Source organism: Chanodichthys erythropterus, chromosome 23 (assembly GCF_024489055.1).
Source record: "Chanodichthys erythropterus isolate Z2021 chromosome 23, ASM2448905v1, whole genome shotgun sequence".
NCBI lineage: Eukaryota > Metazoa > Chordata > Actinopteri > Cypriniformes > Xenocyprididae > Chanodichthys > Chanodichthys erythropterus.
In genome coordinates this window covers 10,912,288-10,936,454 of record NC_090243.1, presented here as the reverse complement: position 1 = coordinate 10,936,454, position 24,167 = coordinate 10,912,288, and the positions used below count along the sequence as shown (strand labels likewise).

The window sequence follows — 24,167 nt, the reverse complement described above, 5'->3', positions numbered from 1 at the left end:
AAAAAAAAAAACAAACAATGGATCTCTACAAGCAAAAAACATATTGCGATTATCCATAATTTTTTATTTAGAGGATAGGATTATTTTATTTGTTTTATTCATAATTTTAACAATAAATAAATAAATAAATAAATAAAAATTATTGTTATATTTATATGTGCATAAAAATTTATCCTTTCTTGATTGGTTACCTTCCATATTTATACCATAATCCAAATTTTCTGTAAAGTACTAAATTATTAATCAAAATGATTTCTATATAAAAAAAAAAAGATTTCTAAAAAAATCTCCATAAAATACTGTAGTAATTGTACAGTACTTTAAAAGATCCAATAAATAAATCCATTTTAAAAATTACATTACACACACACACAATATTATTTTATATAGCACCTTATATATTATATAAGGTGCTATATAATATATATATATATATATATATATATATATATATATATATATATATATATATATATATATATATATATATAAAAATAAGGTCTTTAAGGTGCTGTATAAAATAATATATATATATATATATATATATATATATATATATATATATAAATATATCTCATCATAACTCCAGTCGGAGTCACATGATCCTTTAGAAATCATTCTAATAAAAGTAGTAATTTCTTTCATTTCTTTTCCAAAAACAAAACAAAAAAAAAAATCTTACTGATCCCAAACTTTTGAATGGTATTGTATAATTTGCACTAAATATATTTTTAAATCATCAAAGTTGATGTTAACATGCTATAATATCTATCTATCTATCTATCTATCTATCTATCTATCTATCTATCTATCTATCTATCTATCTATCTATCTATCTATCTATCTATCTATCTATCTATCTATCTATCTATCTATCTATTATGGGGAATATACATACAAGTGTGAAATATGCAAATGCACTAGAAGTATCAGCACAATCGTTTTTCATTTCTATATTTTTAAAGGAAATATATTTATACCTTGAACATGGCAGCCTGTGGCTCTCCCAGCTCATGGAAAGGAGGTTTGCCTGTCGCCATCTCTATGATGGTGCAGCCCAGGGACCAGATATCAGCAGGTGCCCCGTAACCTCTAGGGCCTTTATCGATGATCTCTGGGGCCATGTACTGCAACGTGCCTGGTCAGAGATTTACCAGAGAAGAGCAGAACTTCATTAGATAAGAATGTGCTGCGACAGGATGTTATACCTAATAAAATAAATCAAGGAGAGAATTTCAGAAGTGATGACGATGACAGTGGAAGGGAAGAGGGAGGACGGATGAGCGCACCTGCTCTGATGCTTCAGCAGTCACTAATGAAACACAAACACACTCCTGTCTCAGACGCTATGCTAATCTAATTACTCTCCCACAGGAGACATTCTCATGTTACCAGTGACCAGGACTCATAATCACTATTTTGTGTCATGAGACAAGAGTTATCTAAGTCCTGGAGAGGCGACCCCGTCCACACCAGTGGTTTGGATAGTAAAACAACCAACAGCCATTTTGGTCATTTTGCAAGGGCTTTAAAAATGAGGACACCCCTATAGCTATATACACTATTATTCAAAATGTGGGCATCAATAATACTTTTATTCAGCAGGGATGCATTACATTGAAATTGTGACAGTAAGGTATAGTTATAATCTTTAAATACAACAGTTATAATCTTACAAAAGATTTGTATTTTACAAAAAAGATTTTGTATTTTTTTTTACTTTCCATTTATCAAAATTCACAGAAAATATTAAGCAGCACAACTGTTTCCAACACTGATAATAATAGAAAAGTTTCTTGAAAATTCAACGTTGTCACCACAAGAATGAATCAAATTTTGAAATAAATTCAAATAGTTATTTAAATTGTAATAATATTTAATAATATTACAGCTTTTATTCTGTTTTTGATCAAATAAATGCAGCCTGGATGAGCAAAACAGATTTGTCAAATTATGTCTGTCAAATTATTATAGTTAAATTAAATAGCAGTTATTATTATTTTTCACTTTTTTATTGAGCTTTCCATCAGCATAAACAGATGAGAATAAGTGGAGCATTAACAATATGCAATGTAAAAAAAAACAAAAAAACAAATAATAATAATAATATAATAATAATAAATATAGCTGCAAGCAGCAATTACGGGGCCAAGCACAAAAATGGCACAAGAAGCAAGCCAACATGGCTGGGAGCATCAGACCAACAGCAGTAGTGAGCAATTAGAAAAAAAGTTATTAGCATTTTTGTCAATTTTGTTATATCTTTTGACCACAAGGTGGCGCTGGTCCGAAACTTCTCAGGCTCCTTCAGTGCATTGTCCTGATGACCCATACCAAATTTATGAATTTTGGTCAAACCCATCAGAAGTTATAAGCAAAAATGGCATTTTTAATATCTCCACTCCAGTAGGTGGCGCTGCGCCGAAACAGAGTATGCTGCCTCAGGTCATGCTTGTGAAGACACATACCAAGTTTGGTCTGAATATGTCAAAGCACTGAAGAGATACAGCTTCAAGAGTCGTTTTTGCATCATGCCTCAAATTCTTTGCTCTGGTATACGAAAACGGTTTGACATATCGACTTGAAATCCATAACTTTTTGTCGGCATGGTCTGACGATGACACGGTTCAATTTTGGTGAAAATCGGAGCAACGGTCTAGGAGGAGTTCGAAAAAGTAGGTTTTTAAAGAAAAACAATATGGCGGACAGGAAGTTTAGCTGACTATGGCAAATTTGATATCTTTGTTCTCAGCATGACCCAAGGAATCTACTGAGACCAGTTTCATTACAATTGGTGAATACAGTCAAAAGTTATTAGCATTTTTGTAAATTTTGTTATAACTTTTGACCACAAGGCGAAACTTCTCAGGCTCCTTCAGGGCATTGTGCTGATGACCCATACCAAGTTTTGTAAAGATACGTTAATGCGTTCGTAAAATACAGCATTTTAGCACAAAATTCAAAATGGCCGACGGTCAAAATGGCCGAATTGGGAAAATTGGATATCATTCGACTCGGCATGATTCCGAAATTTATGATTTTTGGACAAACCCATCAGAAGTTATAAGCAAAAATACCCATTTTTCATATCTCCGCACCAGTAGGTGGCGCTGCGCCGAAACACTGCATGGTACCTCAGGTCATGCTTGTGATGACATGTACCAAGTTTGGTCTGAATACGATAAAGCGTTGCGGAGATACAGCCTTACTTCTGTTTTCGCAAGCACTACGTACAATTCGTTCGTTAGTTTTTCGAAAACGGTTTGAGGAATCAACTTGAATTCCATAACTTTTTGTCAGCATGGTCTGAAGATGATCTGATTCAATTTTCATGAAAATCGGAGTAACGGCCTAGGAGGAGTTCGAAAAAGTAAGTTTTTCAGAAAATTCAAAATGGCGGAAAAATTTTCATGACGGAAAATGACGTCATATGGTGCGTTCGATTCGTCTTGAGCCAAGGAATAAGAGGAAAAACGAATTGTGTTTCTAGCCCGTATGGTTCAAAAGTTATTAACATAAACATAAGTGCAACTTTGGACAGCTGGTGGCGCTAGAGGGATTGAGTTAGAGACTCCAAATTTGCTATGGACAAAGGTCAGACTGTCCTCTGACTGTGTGCCAAATTTAGACTTCAAGAGCGGAAGAAGAAGAAGAAGAAGAAGAAGAATAAAAAAAATAAATAAAAAAAGAACGCCAACAATAACAATAGGTGCCTCCGCACCTTCGGTGCTTGGCCCCTAATAATAAAGATTAATAATAAATATAATAAAAAAAACAGCAGTGTGGTCAAATTCAGAATTAATATCATCGTGTGAGCATTAAAGGATACTTAGCAGAAAAATAGTCAATGCCAAGACAGTTCAAAGGAATTGTCCACAACTTGATTTAGATTTACCTTTTAACATATTCCCTTTCTAGTTTCTTTGATCACGATTATTCTTATATCCAGACTGAGATATTCAAGGGTAGTCTGATAAATTCTCCCCAGACATTTTATAAATGTCACATTTTAAGTTCTTACTCCATACCTTCTGCAACAAAATCAGATTGTATGCATTGTGATGGCTTATCATAGAGTAAATGGATGTTTGGAAGCGTTTAACTTCAGTATTCCAAAGAAAGAATATATACAAAAAGAAATCAGAACTATTTAGATTAAGAATAGCATGTTTAGTCTGGACTAGATGTCTTATCTGCAAGTTTTTGTAAAAAAAATCCTTTTGGGGGGATTTTATATTTTAAGTTGTAACTCATCAAACGTCATAAAAACTCCATTGTGGAATATCCCCTATATTCCCACATGAATCTAGCTACTAAACTGAGAGCCCATATTAGTATGGTGAAAATGTGTGTTACCAGTCAGTGTGGATAGAATGGGCAAGTTCTGACTATACTTGAGAAACCTTCTGATCTGTGACAAATGTTTTGACAACTCTAATAATGAGTGGATTTCCTTTTACCTTGTCAGGGTTTTGGGTTGCCATTTGAATGGCTTCACAAAATTAGGCTCGGATATGTGTAGTGCTCCTAATGGCATTATCTCTGGCTTGTGAAAATTAACAGGAATTACTCCAAAATGTTTAATACAGTCCATAACTGATACTAACACAATTTTTAGATTATTTCAAATGTAAATTGCCAAGGGTTCTATTGCTATGGCAAATAATAAAGGAGACAGGGGCAGCCCTGACGAGTTCATGGTCATATCATCAAACATATAACTCCACTCCACCCTGTCAAATGATTTTTACACTCACACCTTTTTCCATAGACCCCAGTCTGAAAAATGAAGCTTGTTTCTGCCACTAAATGAAAAAATAAAAAAGGTAATTGCGAGTTTGCATCTCACAATTCTGACTTTTTTTCTCAAAATTGAGAGATTTTGGGTGCGTTCACACTTGTAGTTCGGTTCGTTTGGTTCATTTGGTCCGGGCCAAAGAAAAAAAAACATTTATTCCTGGTCCGGTTAGCGTTCAGATTGGCAATTTTATCACCGAACCAAAAGATACCGAACCAGGGATACATTCACAACGTGATTGGTCGGATTTTATGACGTAATGGCTATTTTGAGACAGAACTTACCGAACATCCAAAACAGTGCTGTTTTCTGAGGTAAATGCGCTCGTTGTGTGTGCGTAGCGGGGCGTAGCCTGCATGTGATGGTATTTTGGCCAGTTGGGAACTCTTGAAGAGCTTATAAAATGTGTAAAGTAGTCAAAACACCGACGGGAATCCATCCGTCACACACACAAACGATCTGCGAGTTTGATGCCTGTGATGAGCAAACTCGACGAGAAAAACCGACATGTGTGAGGATTCTGTCCTTTTTAGGGTCTCATCTTCCTGTTTTTGGTTCGGTTACATGTCTTTGGTCCATGTTGCGTTCATATATCATTCGAACCGCACCAGAGTTCATTTGGAAGCGGACCGAGACCCATCTTTTCAGCGGTCTCGGTCCGCTTGTTTGGTGCGCACCAGGCTTCGGATGGCAGCGTTCACATAATGTTCAAATGAACCGCACTAACTGAGCAATCGCACCAGGGTTCGTTTTAATCGAACCAAACATGACAAGTGTGAACGCACCCTTAAACTCACAATTGCTCAAAAGTTATAAAGTTAGAATTGCATGCTATAAACTCGCAATTGTGTCTTTTAAAGTCAGAATTGTGAGATATAAACTTGCACATCTGAGAAAAAAGTATTTTTTCCGTCACAACTGGACATTATAACAAACAATTGTGAGTTTATATCTCACAATTCGATATATTCTGTATATACTTTATACTGTGCAATTCTGACTTTATATTGTGCAATTGTGGGTTTATATCTCATAATTATGAAGAGGAAAAAAATCTGAATTATAAAAAAGTATATTATAAAAAAAAAAAAAAAAAAAATCACAGTTACCTTTTTTATTTTTTATTTCATTGCAGAAACAAGCTTCCATAGAAAACTTATGTAGAGCTTTTTTACTGATAAAATTGATAAAACATTGGAAAACAATGTATTGATGTATCCTGACAGTGTTGGAGTGGAGGAGGAGCCCTGACACTGAAAGGGGAGGAATGAAGCTCCCTTGGATCCTGTTTGGTGGGGCTAATGAGGGACTGAACTTTAAGCCCAAATCCCTGACCTGGCAAGAGCATCAGGATGTATGATACATGACACGCAGCACAGGTCAAATGGAACAGACGAGAAGGTCACATGGAGAGCACATTCTGTAACTAACAAAAGATGTTGAAAGAGAAACAAATACCAGTAAACGTCTCTGTGCAGGGATTGACTCCAGCCAGCCTCTTGGACGTGCCGAAGTCTGAGATTTTCAACACGCCACTGTAGGTGTTGACTAAGACATTGTCTCCCTGTGGACAGATGAACGGGCATTGAACTTCCAATTTTGACTGCACAAATAGCCTATAGACCCAAAAGAGTTGTCACAGTTGTTACCTTGATGTCCCGATGAACGATTTGGTTCTCATGCAAATAACGAAGTCCTTCCAAGATCTGCCGAGTGTAGAAGATTATGGTGGCTTCTTTAAGAGGACCCCACTTTGAACGTAACAACGCTGACAGACTTCCTGTGGAGGAAGGTTGAGGATTCATTTTTAAAGTAGTAAAAAGTCATCCTTAATATTCTTCTTTCAGAAACGACACATGTACCTCCAGGGACCTGTTCCATGAAGATCTTGATATAGCCATCCTCTGACACAGAGCCCAGGTACTGAACAATGTTCCTGTGTTTCAGGTACTTGTGGAGGGCTATTTCCTCATGCAGTGGTTGGGAATACCTGTATGTATCAGTGTTATTTCAGTATTATTTAAATACTATTATAGTATTCATTAATATTTCAAATTATCTTTTATTTTTATATTTTCAGTTTTCATTTTAGTTTAAGTTTTAGTCATTTTGTTAAGTCTTTTTGTCTTTTATTTATTAGCTTTAATTTCATTTTTTCCCCCTGGTTACAGTAATTTAAGTACTTCGGTTTTACACTTATTTTAATTTCAGTTAATTGCTAAGGCAACATTTATAATTTTTCTAATATTCATTTTTTATTTTATTTCAATTAACAAAATTGAATTATTATTATATGCTTTATTTCAATTAACAAACTATTTTTAATAGTTTTAAATATTTTTTTTCTGGTCAAATATAATTTCAGATCATATTGCATATTGCTTTTTTGTATAATTTAGTATAATTTCAATAATTATTTAGAAAAAGGTTAATTAATTGTACATTTTAAATTAATTCAAAAATTTTCACCCTATCACTTCACTGGATTAATATTATGTTTGGCACAGAATTACATTACCAAAGTGAAAGGGTTTTGCTGCTTTAAAAGGATAGTTCACCCAAAAGCGAAAATTCTCACTCTCACGCACTCTTATGTCACTCAAATCCTGTAAGACTTTCTTCTGAACATTAGGAACAAACAACATTGTTTTTTTTTGGTCTATAGTGAAAGTCAAACAAACAAACAAAACACTGATACACCGTCCAAAATATATTTTTTAATGTTCCATGAAAGAAAGAAAGTCATACAGGTTTAAAAACAACATGTTGGTGAGTAAATGATAACAGAATTATCTTTTTAGGAAGCCTGACTGAAACACCAGCACTTAAAACATAACATATGCAATTGAACATTCATGCTGGCCTTTTCAGACATGCTTTCATAAATATCTCACCTGCTATCTCTCTCTGGGATCTCTTTGATGGCAATGCGCACCTGGTTACTCAGGTCTCTCCCTGCGTAGACAACTCCGTAAGTTCCCCTACCTAGAACCACTCTGTCGCCATTTTCATTGTAGTCGTACTCGTACTGCAAAACAACTCAGGAAATAAGAACACCAATCCACACAAATCCACCAAGAACAAACTACAGTTGAGTCTTTGAAGTTTTCACCTCCAGGGTGTCCCCGTCTCCCTCCCCCTCCAGCTCGACCGCATTTCCTGATCCGTCTGTGATCAACTCCTTCACCATGGAGCAGAATCTTCAAACAGGAGATCAGTGATCAATGTTGGGGGTAACTCATTACAAGTAACGTGTTATGTAATCAGACTACTTTTTTCAAGTAACCATTTTTTAAATTTACAACAAAATATCCTGATACTTTTTCAAATAATACAAGTTATTTGTTTTTCCATTTATTGACTGACAGCTCTCCTGTCCCCATGTTGAGAGAAATTGGGAGTAAATGCATTTACTCATCTCACTTGCACAAAAACAGTATTCAGTATTCCTCAAAATAAAATAAAAAAAGCAGTGAAAAGCAAATTCAGAATATTCCACAAACCTGCAATAATTAAATGTTAAATTACACAAATATACTTTATGTATTTAATCTCACTTTATTAACCAATGCCTTTGCTGCTGACCTTCGATAATGCAATTAAACTATACTATTAAGCAAAAATGACACATTTGCATTTCATTTTTTATGTATTTTATATAAATTTCAGGAACACCAACCTGCCACACTGGTCCTCTGTGGAGAAGTAGATCTGGAAGTCATCCGAGTTATCGTGGACATACAAAAAGCAGCAGCGCTCATCAAATTTTGAGATGCTAGAGAGTGGAAAGATGCAAGATTTGTTTCATATTTCTGAGATCATGAATAAACCACATTTAAATGGAAGAACTGCTGCTGAAACAACATATTTGGGCCGATAACTAATTAATGGCTGATGTTAAAATTGTATACTGTATTACCTATAAATAAAATGAATAGTTTTTAAAAATACTATTGTTAGTTTAAACTAAAAGGTAGAGACAGAGAGAAAGAATCTCACCTTATGCCTTTGATGGATAATGCTGTGAAGTTCCACTCATGTATTCCCTTCTTTAACCACAACAGTTAAAATCAAACAATGATATGCACACAAAATAACAATATTCAGCAAATATGACGTCACCATTAACCACTAACCGTCTCAGAAGGGGACACGTGCCATATTGAAACATTCTTCTCTTCAGCTTCACTGTTAATGGACACGTACGAGGGCTGGTACACTTTAGTCGGCTCCAGAATCAACACCTGCGTAATGGAAGAAGGGACCAGTCTGTTAAATGTTGTTCGGTCAATACGATTGTGGTTCTGGATGAGACACTCATGTGAGGTGGTTTAGTACCGGAAAACGGAGGCCATTTGTGGTTCCCTGTGTGGCCTCCACGATAATGTCCATCCAGAAGTTGAGTCTCTCTCTTTGAGGAGAATGCTCAGTGTTCTGCTTCTTAAAATGCTGAATCAACTGAAGGTTTTGGACGACTGATCGCAGGTACCTGAAAGATTAAAAGAATGCGAGATGCATTAAAGCCCAATTTTGCCATTTTCGCAATGAAAGTTGACCTATGACAAGAAATTACGAGTAGAAGAAGAAGGATGTGGCCAGATTGAAATTCATATTTTCAGTATTTTGGCGAAATACATCTGGACAGAACTGTTTGGCCATCTGACCCAGCTATTTCTTAAAGTTAACATATTGAATAAATATTCTACAGGTATATTGTATATGTACCATATGGGTGGTTTGAGTTTGAAGAGTTTCTCTGCAGCCTGGACAGCTTTGGGGATGTCATTGGCAAGCATACCGACAGTAAAGAACTGCCCCACATCCCAGTAGTTATTCATCTTCTCCAGACTGCCTTTACGGCCAAGCAGACTGTTCAACCTCACACCTGAGAGAGAGAGAGACAGAGAGAGAATGTGACAAGGTGGGAGCTGTGCATTTAATGAAGTAAATGGACTGGGAGAAACAGGATACAGGAAGTGTGCTCCTCCTCACCGATCTTCCTGAGTTCTATGGAAGTCTCAAACTGCTGTCCGGATACTATAAGCAGCACTGCCAGATTAATGCCTGAATAGAGAGTGGGCTGCAGCTCAAAGCCTTTTCTATACCTACAACACACACACACACATATATATATATAAATAAACGTGACATGACTTTACTGAAATCCAAATTGCAGAGATCGTGCAAACATATCCACATCGCTATGATCAGATGCTTTTCTTATGATTTCTTAAAAAAAAAAAAAAAAAAAGTTTCTGTTTTCTCATTTTTATTGTGTGTAAGTGTGCAACACATACATACCTTGGATAAGAACTGCTGTATATACTGTCATATAGATATTTTTAATATTATCTCATTTTTTTGTCCAAACATTGAAAATCTAGGAAATCAATAATTTCTTCTGAAAAGATCACTTTACATGATGACAGATTTTAAATTTAGGCTTTTTATTCATGTATAAACATTGCTCAATTAACATTACAACTATCTGTTGTGTTGTGTTTTTAGTATGCTTCAATTGGGTGCTAGGATGTTCCAGGGTTTTGTTTGTTTGTTTTTTGATGTATTTAATGCAGATATTCTTCCTAACCTAATGATTTCCTTCATAAAAAAAAAAAATGAATAAATAAAAATATAATAAACAAATCACCTTTGAACAGTGAGTTTTGAGCAGCGCATTTAACACACTCACCACTGGATGGCGTTGTCTCTGTTCTTGGTGTCCTTGCAGTCAGAGTCGAGGAAGATGTCCTTATAAATACGGCCACACAAGCAGAACATATCAGGTGCTGGGTGCTCACATGACTGAAGAACCTGCAACATCACACGCAAAGCCTGCTCTCGATCTCCAGGGCTGTTTCGTCTGTGTTCGCACACATACACAAATATAAATGCATGTGTTCCTGAGATTAAGGCTGTATAAGTTAAATATCTGTTTGCCAAGCATTTGAATAGGAGAATATACCACACAATGCAGATTTGTGGTCACCTATTGAGAGCAAAAGCATAGTGGAACTGAATCATGGGCTGGATGGCCAAATCACAGGTGGGCAACATCTCAATGGTCTGTACCAATTTAACCATGGCATCATAGTCCTGTAAACACAGACCAAAGACCATTAAAACTAGCTGTAAAGTTTTTTTAATGTTTAGATGTTTTTGGTTTACAGTATATACCTGTATATCTCTGTAGGAGAAAAGCAGGTTCATCACAATGTCCTGAGTCAAAACCTCAGTGTTGTCGATGCGGAGTTTGATCCGGGTAAGCTCCTTGGCCAGCTCCTCACCCTGGTATTTATCTCTAGCTTTTCGGATATCATTCAGGAGCGTGTCTTTGTATGAAGCACTGCCAAGAAGGAAGATACAACAGGATTTAGTGTACATTGATACATTTGCAGGTACTATAAGCCTCAGAAAAAGGTTCTTTATTAGCATCTGTGGTTCCATTAAGAACCATTAACATCCATGGGACCTTTTCATTTCACAAAAGATTCTTATGGTGGAATAAGGCTTTTTATATTATTAAAATGTTCTTAAAGTTAAGAAAACTGTTCTTTTAAGAACTGTTCATTGAAAGGTTCTTTGGGGAACTAAAAAAGGTTGTCCTATGTCAGCGCTGCGAAAACTACGGTGGCAGAGAGCTCAACTTGCTGCCACTGAATAGCAAATAAAAAAAAACATCTTTATCAGTTTGACAAAACATGAGCTGCAACCACACAATGCAAACAAATACAGAAACGTACAGCAAATACTCACAGCGCAACCAAATACAGAAACACGCTGCAAATACTCACAGCGCAACCAAATACAGAAACACGCTGCAAATACTCACAGCGCAACCAAATACAGAAACACGCTGCAAATACTCACAGCGCAACCAAATACAGAAACACGCTGCAAATACTCACAGCGCAACCAAATACAGAAACACGCTGCAAATACTCACAGCGCAACCAAATACAGAAACACGCTGCAAATACTCACAGCGCAACCAAATACAGAAACACGCTGCAAATACTCACAGCGCAACCAAATACAGAAACACGCTGCAAATACTCACAGCGCAACCAAATACAGAAACGCACTGCAAATACTCACAACACACATAAGAGCAGGATGTTAAAACAAACAACAACAAACAAGATTCACCTTTCAGGTCATCAACAACACCACTGACAAACAGACATTGCACAATAAGCATGTCCCAGCCAGGTTTGACACTTGTTGGGGTCCCCTTGAAACGATTCTGTTGTGGGCTGTACTATTTGCAGTACATTTCTGTATTTGGTTCCATTGTGAGTATTTGAAGCGCTGTGAGTATTTGAAGCGCTGTGAGTATTTGAAGCGCTGTGAGTATTTGAAGCGCTGTGAGTATTTGCTATATGTTTCTGTATTTGGTTGCACTGTGAGTATTTGCAGCATGTTTCTGTGTTTGGTTGCGCTGTGAGTATTTGCAGCACGTTTCTGTATTTGGTTGCACTGAGTATTTGCAGCACGTTTCTGTATTTGGTTGCGCTGTGAGTATTTGCAGCACGTTTCTGTATTTGGTTGCACTGTGAGTATTTGCAGAGTGTTTCTGTATTTGGTTGCACTGTGAGTATTTGCAGCACGTTTCTGTATTTGGTTGCACTGTGAGTATTTGCAGCGTGTTTCTGTATTTGGTTGCCCTGTGAGTATTTGCAGCGTGTTTCTGTATTTGGTTGCACTGTGAGTATTTGCAGCATGTTTCTCTATTTGGTTGCACTGTGAGTATTTGCTGTACGTTTCTCTATTTGGTTGCATTGAGTATTTGCAGCGTGTTTCTGTATTTGGTTGCGCTGTGAGTATTTGCAGCGTGTTTCTGTATTTGGTTGCGCTGTGAGTATTTGCAGCGTGTTTCTGTATTTGGTTGCGCTGTGAGTATTTGCAGCGTGTTTCTGTATTTGGTTGCGCTGTGAGTATTTGCTGTACGTTTCTGTATTTGGTTGCACTGAGTATTTGCAGCGTGTTTCTCTATTTGGTTGCGTTGTGAGTATTTGCAGCGCGTTTCTGTATTTGGTTGCATTGTGAGTATATTTGCAGCGTGTTTCTGTATTTGGTTGCATTGTGAGTATATTTGCAGCGTGTTTCTGTATTTGGTTGCGCTGTGAGTATTTGCAGCGTGTTTCTGTATTTGGTTGCGCTGTGAGTATTTGCAGCGTGTTTCTGTATTTGGTTGCGCTGTGAGTATTTGCAGAGTGTTTCTGTATTTGGTTGCGCTGTGAGTATTTGCTGTACGTTTCTGTATTTGGTTGCACTGAGTATTTGCAGCGTGTTTCTCTATTTGGTTGCGCTGTGAGTATTTGCAGCACGTTTCTGTATTTGGTTGCGTTGTGAGTATTTGCAGCGCGTTTCTGTATTTGGTTGCATTGTGAGTATATTTGCAGCGTGTTTCTGTATTTGGTTTCATTGAGTATTTGCAGCGTGTTTCTGTATTTGGTTTCATTGAGTATTTGCAGCCTGTTTCTGTATTTGGTTGCGCTGTGAGTATTTGCAGCGTGTTTCTGTATTTGGTTGCGCTGTGAGTATTTGCAGCGTGTTTCTGTATTTGGTTGCGCTGTGAGTATTTGCTGTACGTTTCTGTATTTGGTTGCACTGAGTATTTGCAGCGTGTTTCTCTATTTAGTTGCACTGTGAGTATTTGCAGCGTGTTTCTGTATTTGGTTGCACTATGAGTATTTGCTGTACGTTTCTGTACGTTTCTGTATTTGGTTGCGCTGAGTATTTGCAGCGTGTTTCTCTATTTGGTTGCGCTGTGAGTATTTGCAGCGTGTTTCTGTTTTTGGTTGCGCTGTGAGTATTTGCAGCGTGTTTCTGAATTTGTTTGCATTGTGAGTATTTGAAGCACATGTGTTGTCCACCTAATGAAGATGTTTTTTTTAATTTGTTGGTGTTTTTTCTATTTGCATGTGTTCTCTTCAGTTGCAGCACATTGAGCTCTCTTGGCCACCGTAGAAAACACCTTTTTGGAACAATCTGATGCCTCGAAACATCATGCAGCATCATTACTTTACGTGTTCTTGGCCAGCTAAAAAGTGAGTTAGACTTCTGAACAATAGTCAAATCTAGCTACACGAGACTACTCTGTACTATATGTAACAGGGTGCACTACAATCTGTGAGAGTTCTAAACTTTTGATATCCGAGCTCCAGGTGAAAGGACACCCTGACACTTGTTAGAAGCTACTAGAGTTCTTAATAAATCTTGCATGCACTTGTGCATGTCTGTCTTGATGATATGACTGCTACATCCCAGTTGGGTTGAGTCCCATTTCTTCACTCCAGGGACAACGAGACGTGTGCTAAAAATTGTTTATCAGTCACAGAATTAGAAGATGTTTGCTTGATTTATGTTCAGCAAAACATGGCATGACATCGTTACGTAACTCTGTAAAGGATCATCTGAAAGCAAGACCACAGAGTGGGCATCCTGCCAAGAGTGATCATAATTTGAGCAGTCATACCAAGACGTGACGTGAATGTCTTTGAGTAGGTTGACAAAGCGGTCCACCAATGGGACGCACAAAGGTCCTAGAAGGTTGTCCCAGTTGGGTTGCATGTACTCTGATGCTCTACGCTGGGCCACATTCTCACAGCACAAGTACTCGTTGTTGGGTGTCATCAAGTATGGGATGAAATAGTAGTTCCCACTGGAGGCCTAAGAAAGAGAAACAAAATCTAAAGCTGTGAAAAATGCAAGAATGAAATATTCTTTGCTGGTAGGAGCACTTTAGAGATCACTGGAATATAAAGTCTTGTGATATAATAATATAAAGTCTGTAATATTGTGTAAAAGTACAAACTGTCAGAAATGTCTGTGTTAATGGTCATGTACTCAGCAACTGGCAGCCAAGAAATGTGAAGTGCTAAGGAAATCTTGTTTACACCTTTGTGATCATGTACTGTCCCAGAATTCCAGAGTGAAATGGAGGAGGTGGCCAAAGCACATCTTAGCACTCTGCCGCATCAACACCTCAAATGTAAGGGGTCACCTAAAGCCTCTTTCAAGCCAAATGGTCACGATACACTTCTAGACTATTTAAACGGTTAGGTTAGGGTTCTAATCATAGATACTGAGCACATTTTAAATTCTTCGGCTCCCCCGCTAAAGCATTGTGGTTTTTAAAATGGGGTCCAAGGGTGCACAAGGGGATGCTAGGGGATCCAAAAAAATAGAAAAATACTGAAAAATACTACAAAGCCTTTGGATCCACTTAACGGTGATGATTAATCATTTAAAAGTAACCAAGCTTCTCAGCAAAAAATAACTTGCTGACTTTGACTCATGTCAGCCAGACAGAGAGGTTGTGAGTCAGACAGACATCAGTGGTTACTCGCATACCAATACATGAATATGGGATTTTTCCAGCATGTACTTGCACACACGCAGTACCTACTTTGTTCCTTAGGCCGGAGCCCCTGTACTCAGGAGGCAACTGGACCCATGGGAAGCCCATTTTAACTGGCCTTGCAGCCTACTCCAGGTAACACACAAGATAGAGAAAAAGAAAGAAAAGGAGAGCAGACAGTGAAGGGAACTAAAAGTAACAGAGAAAAAGAGGGACAGATAAAGAATATACACTACACAGTATTAATTGAAGACAGGAAAACAGCGGCGATTGTGTAGGACAAAAGCAAAGTTCATCCAAAACATTCTGTCATCATTTACTCACCCTCATGTTGGTCCAATTCTGCAAGACCTTCTTTCTTAAGGAAAAATTTACAAAAAATACACTAGTCTCTCTTTTCCATGCAGTTTTCAAGCTTCAAAAGGATGCAAAAACTTTAAAAGTATCAAAGATGTAGTTCATACAACTCATGCTCTGTATTACAAGACCTAAAATTAAACAGTTGGCCGGCAATACTTTTTATGAATTTTAATAATGCAATGTTGTGAGAACGTGAACTTGAACAAATGTGAACAATGTTCAGGACAGTTTACAGGGAAGTACTGCATCGTCATAAAAGTTTAAGCCTTGACAATTTAAGTGTAAGACGTTTTCTGTGTGCAAACATATGAAGTGTGCGCCCAGAAAGCTGCGTCTCAGACCGTGCAGGAATATTGAATTGAGCTCTCTTTCATGTCTTCTTTCTATTGACAAATTCAAACAAAATTATGTCAAATGATATTTATCCTAGTAAATATTGTCAGTTATTTCTTAAGGAAATGCACGTGTACAGTATCGGTATATTGGATCCGTGCAGGTCTTAAAGTGACAGAAGCCTAATAAACCTGCTGCTGTCTGTTATTAATGTTAATCAAACAACAAAGGACAAAGAGAAAATCATTCACTGCTCTTGTCTGAACAACTTTTGTACCTTTTAATCTAAGCTTTATTTAGATGAAAGTGAAGACTATGCAGTGATTGTTTTACATTGGATTACTTTATTAAATTTCTGTACCTGAAAACCTACCTGTTTATTTTAAATGTATGTTTGTTCTGTTGCATTTATTTGTGCTATTGCTTAGAATTTGATTATTTGTTCTTATTTTATTACTCACTGTTTACTTGTCTTTAATCATGTTTTACATTTTCATAGTTAGTAGTTTTAGCTGTGGTATCAAAATTGGAATAGAGAGTGATTTTTCTCTAATATCTAACTTTTTGATGTCATTACTGCCTGTTTTTGCAAAAACAGTTTTATGGCCGGTAAAAAATATTTATGAAAATATAAATTTTTTTAAGTCACTGGCAGGTGTGGCGGATAGTTAGTTTTAGGCTCTCATTGCAAGCCTTCTGAAGCCACACAATAGCTTTGTGTGAGGCAGTGGAGTTACTGTTCCTAAAACTAATTTTCCTAATTGAAATAAATCTAAAATAATTATTATATGGAAAACTTTAACTTTAAAAACATTAAAAAAATTATTTATTTATTTATAAAGTCAAAGTACTAAAATTACCAATAAATAAATAAAAATATTTTAAAACAGAAACTAATAAAACTGACAAGCACACAACAAAAACGTAAATTAAAATGAAAATGAAAACTGAATATATAAAAATAAGAGATAACACAAAATAATAAATCTATAAAAGTATATAAATAATACTAAAAACAACACTGATGTGAGGAACAAACACATATTTAGGCAAATTCGCTAAAACAACTTGACATTCACCGTAGCTTTCCTTAGTACATTTATGAGAGAAGTAGTGATATGGAAATCAAATCTTTTCAATGAATTGGCTGATCCAGTTCACTGGTCTTTTAATAATTTACTTATGAATTATTATTCACACAGTGCTCAAGTTACTAGAAGTTAATGTCATCTGAAAATAATACAGATTTAAATTTCACCCTGTTCCTCACACAAAGCTATCACATGACACCAGAAGTAGCCCCTGAGATATATGGACCGCTTTTATGACACTTTTAATATGACAGTGTTTTTGCACTTGAAAGCTTTAATCACTATAGAAAACAGAGTCACAGTCTTGTCCTACAGAACGAATGTCATACGAGTCTGGAACATGAGGTTGAGTAAATAATGACAGAATTCTTGTGTTAACTATTCCTAAGAAAGATGAAAAATGATGACTGGGTGGAAAACCTGAGTGATTCTATAGTCTTTGGAATCACAACACAAGACGTGTCACTCGTATTGTTTTGAATGGGAGAAAGTGTAACGCGCAATATGGCGGAATAAGTCCCGCCTTCTAAATAAGAGCCAATCGCTGACTGGTAAAGTCATCGCGTCACTTCAGCGGCCGTTAGAATTGCCGGTTTCTATAGAAACAGTCAGACGCGCACCTCCGAAGAGACGCGCATTTAGGTCTGCGCATGCGCATTAGCTTGATCCAGCTTGAAAAATAGTTTTTTTTTGTCATGATTCGAGCGTTTAGAAACTAAATTTATGAGGCGGTTGTTGTTAGATTTCATTGGTGATTTCAAATATGAAATTTAATCGTAAGGTTGGCGAACAGTTTTGGAGAATTTGATGTTTCCCCATTCAAAGAGATAGGGCATGATGCCCAGAATGCCCAAGAGGCGTTTCAAAGATGGCCGCCGAGTGAAATGACTTGTCTTAAAGGGACTTTGGTAATTCCTAATGAATGTTGAAGAGAAAACGTTGAATTTCATTTCTGTTCACAAAACTGATGTTGGGAAGTTAGCATGGATCCAACTTTTGCTTGATTTTCCATTTCAATGAACCGCATACCTAAAATGCTGTCAAGATCAGCTTCCTCTCTGTAACCATTCAATATAAGAGGTTTATTTAAAGAAGAACACTCAATGACCCTTTCCTTTATCAAAACCACTAACACCCACTAACTCAAAGTACCATGACATCTCAAGAGCCCTTATGGGTTCATCAGAATCAGCAATACTCTCACAGATGTGACACAGCGACCAACCAGAACCCTGTGTCCACTCACAGATTAGTGTACTGTAAAGAACAGTTCAGGAAATGATCTGCCCACCATGTAAAGTGGAGGATATATTTTAGGGACCTGACACAGAAGAGCACATAAATGTATGTCATAAGAGCTACAAAAATAGTCTCACACACAAAGCTCTTGGCACACAAACAACGGACACCAAACCTCATCAGATTACATCCTTCAGAGTGTATTGATACTTACTGTGTTTTTCTGTGCCACCATGTCCTATGCAAAAAAAAAAAAGAAATAAAATAATTACTCAATTCCCCTAAATACATGCATATTAAAGCAATAAGCAGAGACGCTGCAACACACAGATGCAGTGGGACAGTTATATTGATGTAATGCGGTCACAGCACAGGTGTATGTTTCTAGAGTAATTTACAATAGCTTAGAACGCGGCTCAACCAATCATAATCAAGGACCAGGACTATCACGGACTAAGTCCTAAACCACCGTTCATATCATTTATTATATTTATTCCATGACTGATGGCCATATGGTGCAGTGAATGAAACCGGACTGAATCAGCTGGACACAACAGCGTGACAGAACATTAGCAAATACACAAACAGATCGCGTGACGCTCCTCCTTGTGTGTTACTGTCATCATTTCAGTATGCTAGAACGCATGCCTTCCAATGTCTCTGTGGCAACGTGGCCATGTGCAGCTGTCCTGGGCTGATTGCATGCCTTAGTTCGAATACAGACCGTGTTGTTCTGGCAGCTCTGCTGTCCGGTGCCCAGAAAAGATAAACTCCTTCCTAAGCTGAGAATAGCAGGTCAGGCACTAGTAGTGGGCGGCCTCTTTGTTCAGATGACAAAGATACTAAATGTGAATGTAAGAGCCTGTAGGCTCTAAAGTTTAAACTCCTACCAATCCTTGTTAGTATTTGTTTGGTGGCACTTAGAGAAAAAGTTATGACAGGAATAGTGTTGTCAAAAGTACCGACTGCGATAACAAGTCGGTACTGAAATTTTAAAAATGTGACGCTTTGAGCGTTGTTGAGTGGATTCGTAAACACCTCTGATTGGCAATCGTGTTCATACTCTATCAGATATGTCTGTGATTGGCTACAATGATCAACGCTTCAAAAACATGTTGTAAATGGACATCAGTGACGCTCAGTGACTTACACAGATACACAGAGGAGCATTCAAATGCTTTCAAATTCAAACACTGACGTGCACTTTCAAATCCTCCCGTGCATTGATCATTGTAGCCAATCACAGATATATCTGATGAGCGCGTGAACACAAAGACCAATCATAGATGTTTATGAATCCACTCAACAGCGCTCAAAGCATCACATTTTTAAAATGTCAGTACCAACTTGGTATCGCGGTCATTTCTTTTGACAACACTAGATGGGAATATGTAATTTATAATTAACCTAGCTATATTTGATTAAAAAAAAAAAAAAAAAAAAGTCCCCAGAAAATGGCCAAAAGTGGGGAAAGTCTTTAAGTAAATGTTTTTTTTTTCTTAATGAATAGAAATATATATTGTTCTAGAAATTAGCTAAAAAATACAATGGATGTCTTTAAAGTAGAAAGCAAATGTTTTTTATTAATTAAAGAGGATTTTCTTTAGGGGTAAGATTGTGGTTTAGGATAATTCTTATTCTAAACCATCTGTAGTAATTACAAATAGCTTTATTTAAAGGTACAGCACTTCATTTTTCTGCAATCAGCAGCACTAAACAAATATTCAGTTACCAAGCAGGTTTCCTAGACACCCTCCAAATCTTCCACTCTTTATACAAACAGTTAGTCCTGCCTCAAACTCAATCTATTGATTAAATCAATATTACTTGGTTGGCCATGACAAAGAGCCACAATATTTACTCTTTTAGAGAAAATCAAACCACAAAGCTTTCTTATAATCATCAAGCATCAAAAAACGTGACACAGCACCTCTAAAGAGGACATATTATGATTTTTTGACGTCTTTACTGTGTAATGTTGCTGAAAATGAGCATGAAAAGGGTCTGCAAAATTATAGTCTCGGCCTCAGACGTCACATCCACGGACTGTGTAACACTTCAGGATTTTCAAAGTCAGCATCTGGTTGGTGGAATTCAACAGGATGTCCGGGAGACGTGTGTGTCGTGTTCTTTAACGGTCTGTCTGGAATCTAATGCCGAGATGCCAGAAGTGAAAGAAGATAGCCGTTGTGTTTACAACTGTGACAATGAGTTGCGTTGAAACTTGCGGTTATGGTAAGGGGCGTGACACATGCTCAAAGCGGTTGACCAATCATAACACGCTGCTTCAGCCAACCAATCAGAGCACATTGCTCTTTTTGGAAGGAGGGGTTTCATAAAGACAGGAACTAAACAGAGCGTTAATGACAGACTGGGAAGAGAGGTGTAAAATATGTGAAAAATAAGGTGTTTTTTGAACATTCAAGCATGAAAACCTATTCTAGTTAAATAGACCCTAAAAACCAAATCAAGACTTTGTAAAAGGTCATAATAGGTCCTCTTTAAAAAAACAGAAGTCTAGGTAAACATGTATTGTTTATGAGTGTGTTTAAGACTATAATTCTCACCTTAAGGGACTGTGCCGTGTCAGGGTCTGTGTCATGGTAGAGGATGACATTGTTGGCCATGTCAAAGCTCTCACGCACACCAAGGTGATAAAACAGGGAGGGCTGTCTGAATACATCACTCATGTCCACAACTGCAATGTCTGCAATCAATCAGAGACACAGTAAGCAAACCATAGTACAGAATTCCACTACCTCAGTAACACTGTAGTTTTGCACACTTTAAGCATCAGTCTCAGTGCCTGTTATTTAAGAAACAAGCATGTCATTTTTATGAGCTTCTTTTGTTTATTATGACTTCCCATGACATCACACACAATAAAATCTTTAAATAACCTTTAGTATGTTTAAAGATAGTGCTAGGGGGCATATTTGTTCTACTATATATGGTTATATTTGTTCTTTTCCTGTCAATCAAAACCTGTGCTTATTCTATTGAAACTATACAAATATCTGAAATCACGTGTGAAAGCCATGCAATTGCTTAAACTCCAAAATACAAGACCAGACTTGATGTAACCATGAGCTGATGCATGACTCACAGTCTTAGGAAAGACAAGAAGCGGGAAATACAATAAAAAGAAAACTAGTTCACAGAACCATATATAGAGAGAATATTTTGCTCATTTCTATTTTGCAGAACTAGAATTCAAAGTTTTTGCTCTAAAATGCACTTTAGAGGGATCATCCTCTGGAGTTCCTTCTTTCCCCAGAAAGGTGCTGCAAATGAGCCATGCTGTAGCAAACTCTACATGCACAAAAGTGCACAACATCAAACTTAAAAACATTCCACTTTTCTCACCCTCCTAAAGCTCATATGTAAACACATTTTGATCACCCAGAGAAATGTGTGCAACCACGCCTACGAGAGAGGCTTCATACTAGACCTGGCGAGTAAATTCCAGGAAAGGAATGTGCTGGAGGCAGAAGATCCCAACTGCACTCTTAATATCCCTTGAAAGAGACTGGCATGACCTTACAGTAACAGCCTTCCCATGGGAAAGCCCACTGACCCCTAACCCAAACACCACATTACCCTTGATAATATACATCTTGTATACATTTTGAGAAACTTTATATATATATACTCCCAAAATTGCACATTATGGATGTTTCAGTAATCCAGCAGCACACATGATTCAAATCATCAGCGTTATTAGAGAAATGAACTGGGTGTGCCAGATAACTAAGGGAGGCACCCAAAGGGTTAAGGGTATAATGTTGAGGGTCTCTAGAACTATAGCCTTGTCCTAAATCTGCAAACTCACCTGCGTCATAAAAAGTATCAAGCACCGTTGTCTCCCCAAAGTCTAATCGTCCAAAAGTCACTGTAGTTAATATGGCACTCTCCGCGTCGCAGGCGCGCTGGAGACACTGGAGCGCCCCGGATTCCGGGCTGTTCGCGGCCACTGCCTTCAGTCCATCATTCAGCACATAAACCGCCCGCAGAGACCTCTGTTTGGTCACCGGACTCGGGCTGGTCACATCAGCCCTCTCCACGCCTGCAGACATGGAAACCGCTGCGGTGTGGTCGCCACCAGCTTCTGCTGTGGGTTGATTGGACATGATCTCCATAGTGCGAGTAATTGTTTTGACCCTGTGCGCGTTCCTCCTTTTCTTTGCGCCCTTAATCAATAATGAATAACCAAAGTGTAGTGCGCACCTGTGGCACGGAAACGCGCGTGGCTGTGACGTCCAGCGTCTTGCGATTCATTAAAGCAGCGCGCATCACTACATATTACAATCCGGTCCAGTTTTATCTCGTTTGCGCCAGCGGTTATGCAATTATACAAAACGCAGCACTTGTGAATTAACGCGGAAAGCGCAGGAAGTCAGAGAAACTTAAGGCGCACCGCGCACTCTGTTATGTCTCCAAAGACACGCATTACCATCCTATTTGAGGAAGTCATTCCTCCTGCCCTCTCTGCAAACTGATCCGATCGTTTCCTCAAACGTGTGTCCTTCCGTTCAGGCGTTACGTATATTTCATAAGAGGAGAAAAACTGCGCAAGTTTAGAGCGCGAGAAAAGTCTCACGGCTGTTACTGCATGTGCAGTCTCTATTGAATCATCTGGAGCAGATGTCTAAATATAAAACTTGTCCGTGTTGATTTGCGCATGACAAATAGAGCACAACCACCAGGTCCATATCCAGGACTCCAGCTCGCCAAACTGGTTATTTTCATTTCATTTCAGGAGCGAGAAACTCTAAGTAAACAAAATACCTTGCGGGGCTTCATTGGAACTTTTCTCATGCTCACTAACAGTGTACATACATTCAAAAGAATTGTGTTGTGTTTTCCCTGAAATTCTGTGATTTCCGTTACGTTTGAAATGATGTGGAAATTAGCATTACACATTTTTTTTGTAATAAAGCGAACGACTGCTTTTGTTTTGCTATTTTATACTATTTTCGTTTTGTTTTTTTTTTCTCAAAATGTGACTACATTACCGTCTAACTGAAAATTACGCAAACTAAAGCATTATGTAAAATATTTACAAATGATAGGCCTTACTTTGGTTTTCTTTACACCTCACATTTTACCTCACTCTCTTCAGTGACACTGTTGCCTTCTTAGTAAACAAATAGGCTACACTAACTTTTTTTTAACCTCACTAGGCGCGCAAAATAGCAAACATTTTTGCGGTGGTTACATTGGAAGTGACGCCATAACCGAAGGACGATCGTTATTGGTGTAGCCCAAAATAAAAAAAGATATAATTTCGTTAACCCAAAATAGGCTTGTTCGAGATGCATCGGCGCTGCAGACCGATCGGCGCATGACATCAAAGTACCGCGAGAGCGATTCAAAAGTATAAGAAGTCGTACGCTCTCCAATCGCTCTCGCGGTACTTTGATGTAATTTTGTGACGGTGTCAAATATTCATGTTGCCATATATCGCTGAAGCTTTCATCACGGTATACGGTATTATCACGATATTGAAATAAGTTTTTAATATAGCAGGTTTAATAACTTTCTTGTAACAAAAAGAACTCTGAACATATGAATACAAAAAAAGCAATACACACACACACACACACACACAAAAAAAAAATAAAGCAAACAAATGTTTCAAACAGATTAAAGTGCAAAAGAATGATAAAGAACAATAGGTATCACTTTACAATAAGATCTCATTAGTTAGCATTAGTTATTATTCTGTTAAAATACAACTGTTAGTTCATATCAGCTCAGGTCCATTAAATAATACAGTTAAAAAGGTGTTATTTAATGTTTAAATTAAGATTAATAAGTGCTTTAATATTTTTCATTGTCAGTTTATGTTAACTAATGAATTAACTAGTGTTAAATAATGGAGCCTTACTGTAAATTGTGATTGAACAATAAAGAATCAGAACATGTTAAAGGTACAATATGTAAAATTTTTGCAGTAAAATATCCAAAAACCACTAGG

The 24,167-nt window shown here is 37.3% G+C and overlaps 1 protein-coding gene across 9 annotated transcripts in view; it reads right to left on the bottom strand.

Moving 5' to 3' along the window:
• map3k15 (mitogen-activated protein kinase kinase kinase 15) overlaps positions 1-22,813 on the bottom strand; it is a 42,847-nt gene extending 20,034 nt beyond the window's left edge. For 2 of the 9 annotated variants that reach the window (XM_067377711.1, XM_067377713.1), the window contains exons 1-20: positions 22,020-22,813; positions 20,755-20,894; positions 18,402-18,425; positions 15,213-15,290; positions 14,280-14,473; positions 10,976-11,144; positions 10,788-10,894; positions 10,491-10,661; positions 9,791-9,903; positions 9,524-9,683; positions 9,137-9,287; positions 8,935-9,042; positions 8,798-8,847; positions 8,478-8,573; positions 7,911-7,998; positions 7,693-7,826; positions 6,661-6,788; positions 6,448-6,578; positions 6,257-6,362; positions 981-1,138 (exon numbers count right to left, since the gene is read on the bottom strand). In XM_067377711.1, coding sequence (XP_067233812.1) covers positions 981-1,138; positions 6,257-6,362; positions 6,448-6,578; positions 6,661-6,788; positions 7,693-7,826; positions 7,911-7,998; positions 8,478-8,573; positions 8,798-8,847; positions 8,935-9,042; positions 9,137-9,287; positions 9,524-9,683; positions 9,791-9,903; positions 10,491-10,661; positions 10,788-10,894; positions 10,976-11,144; positions 14,280-14,473; positions 15,213-15,290; positions 18,402-18,425; positions 20,755-20,894; positions 22,020-22,326 — 2,613 coding nt within the window. In that variant the 5' untranslated portion in view covers positions 22,327-22,813. Of the gene's footprint in view, positions 1-980; positions 1,139-6,256; positions 6,363-6,447; positions 6,579-6,660; positions 6,789-7,692; positions 7,827-7,910; positions 7,999-8,477; positions 8,574-8,797; positions 8,848-8,934; positions 9,043-9,136; positions 9,288-9,523; positions 9,684-9,790; positions 9,904-10,490; positions 10,662-10,787; positions 10,895-10,975; positions 11,145-14,279; positions 14,474-15,212; positions 15,294-18,401; positions 18,426-20,754; positions 20,895-22,019 lie in introns of those variants that run through there. The other 7 variants (XM_067377715.1, XM_067377716.1, XM_067377712.1 and 4 more) reach the window with 6 other exon arrangements.
• Between the last annotated feature and the right edge of the window lie 1,354 nt (positions 22,814-24,167).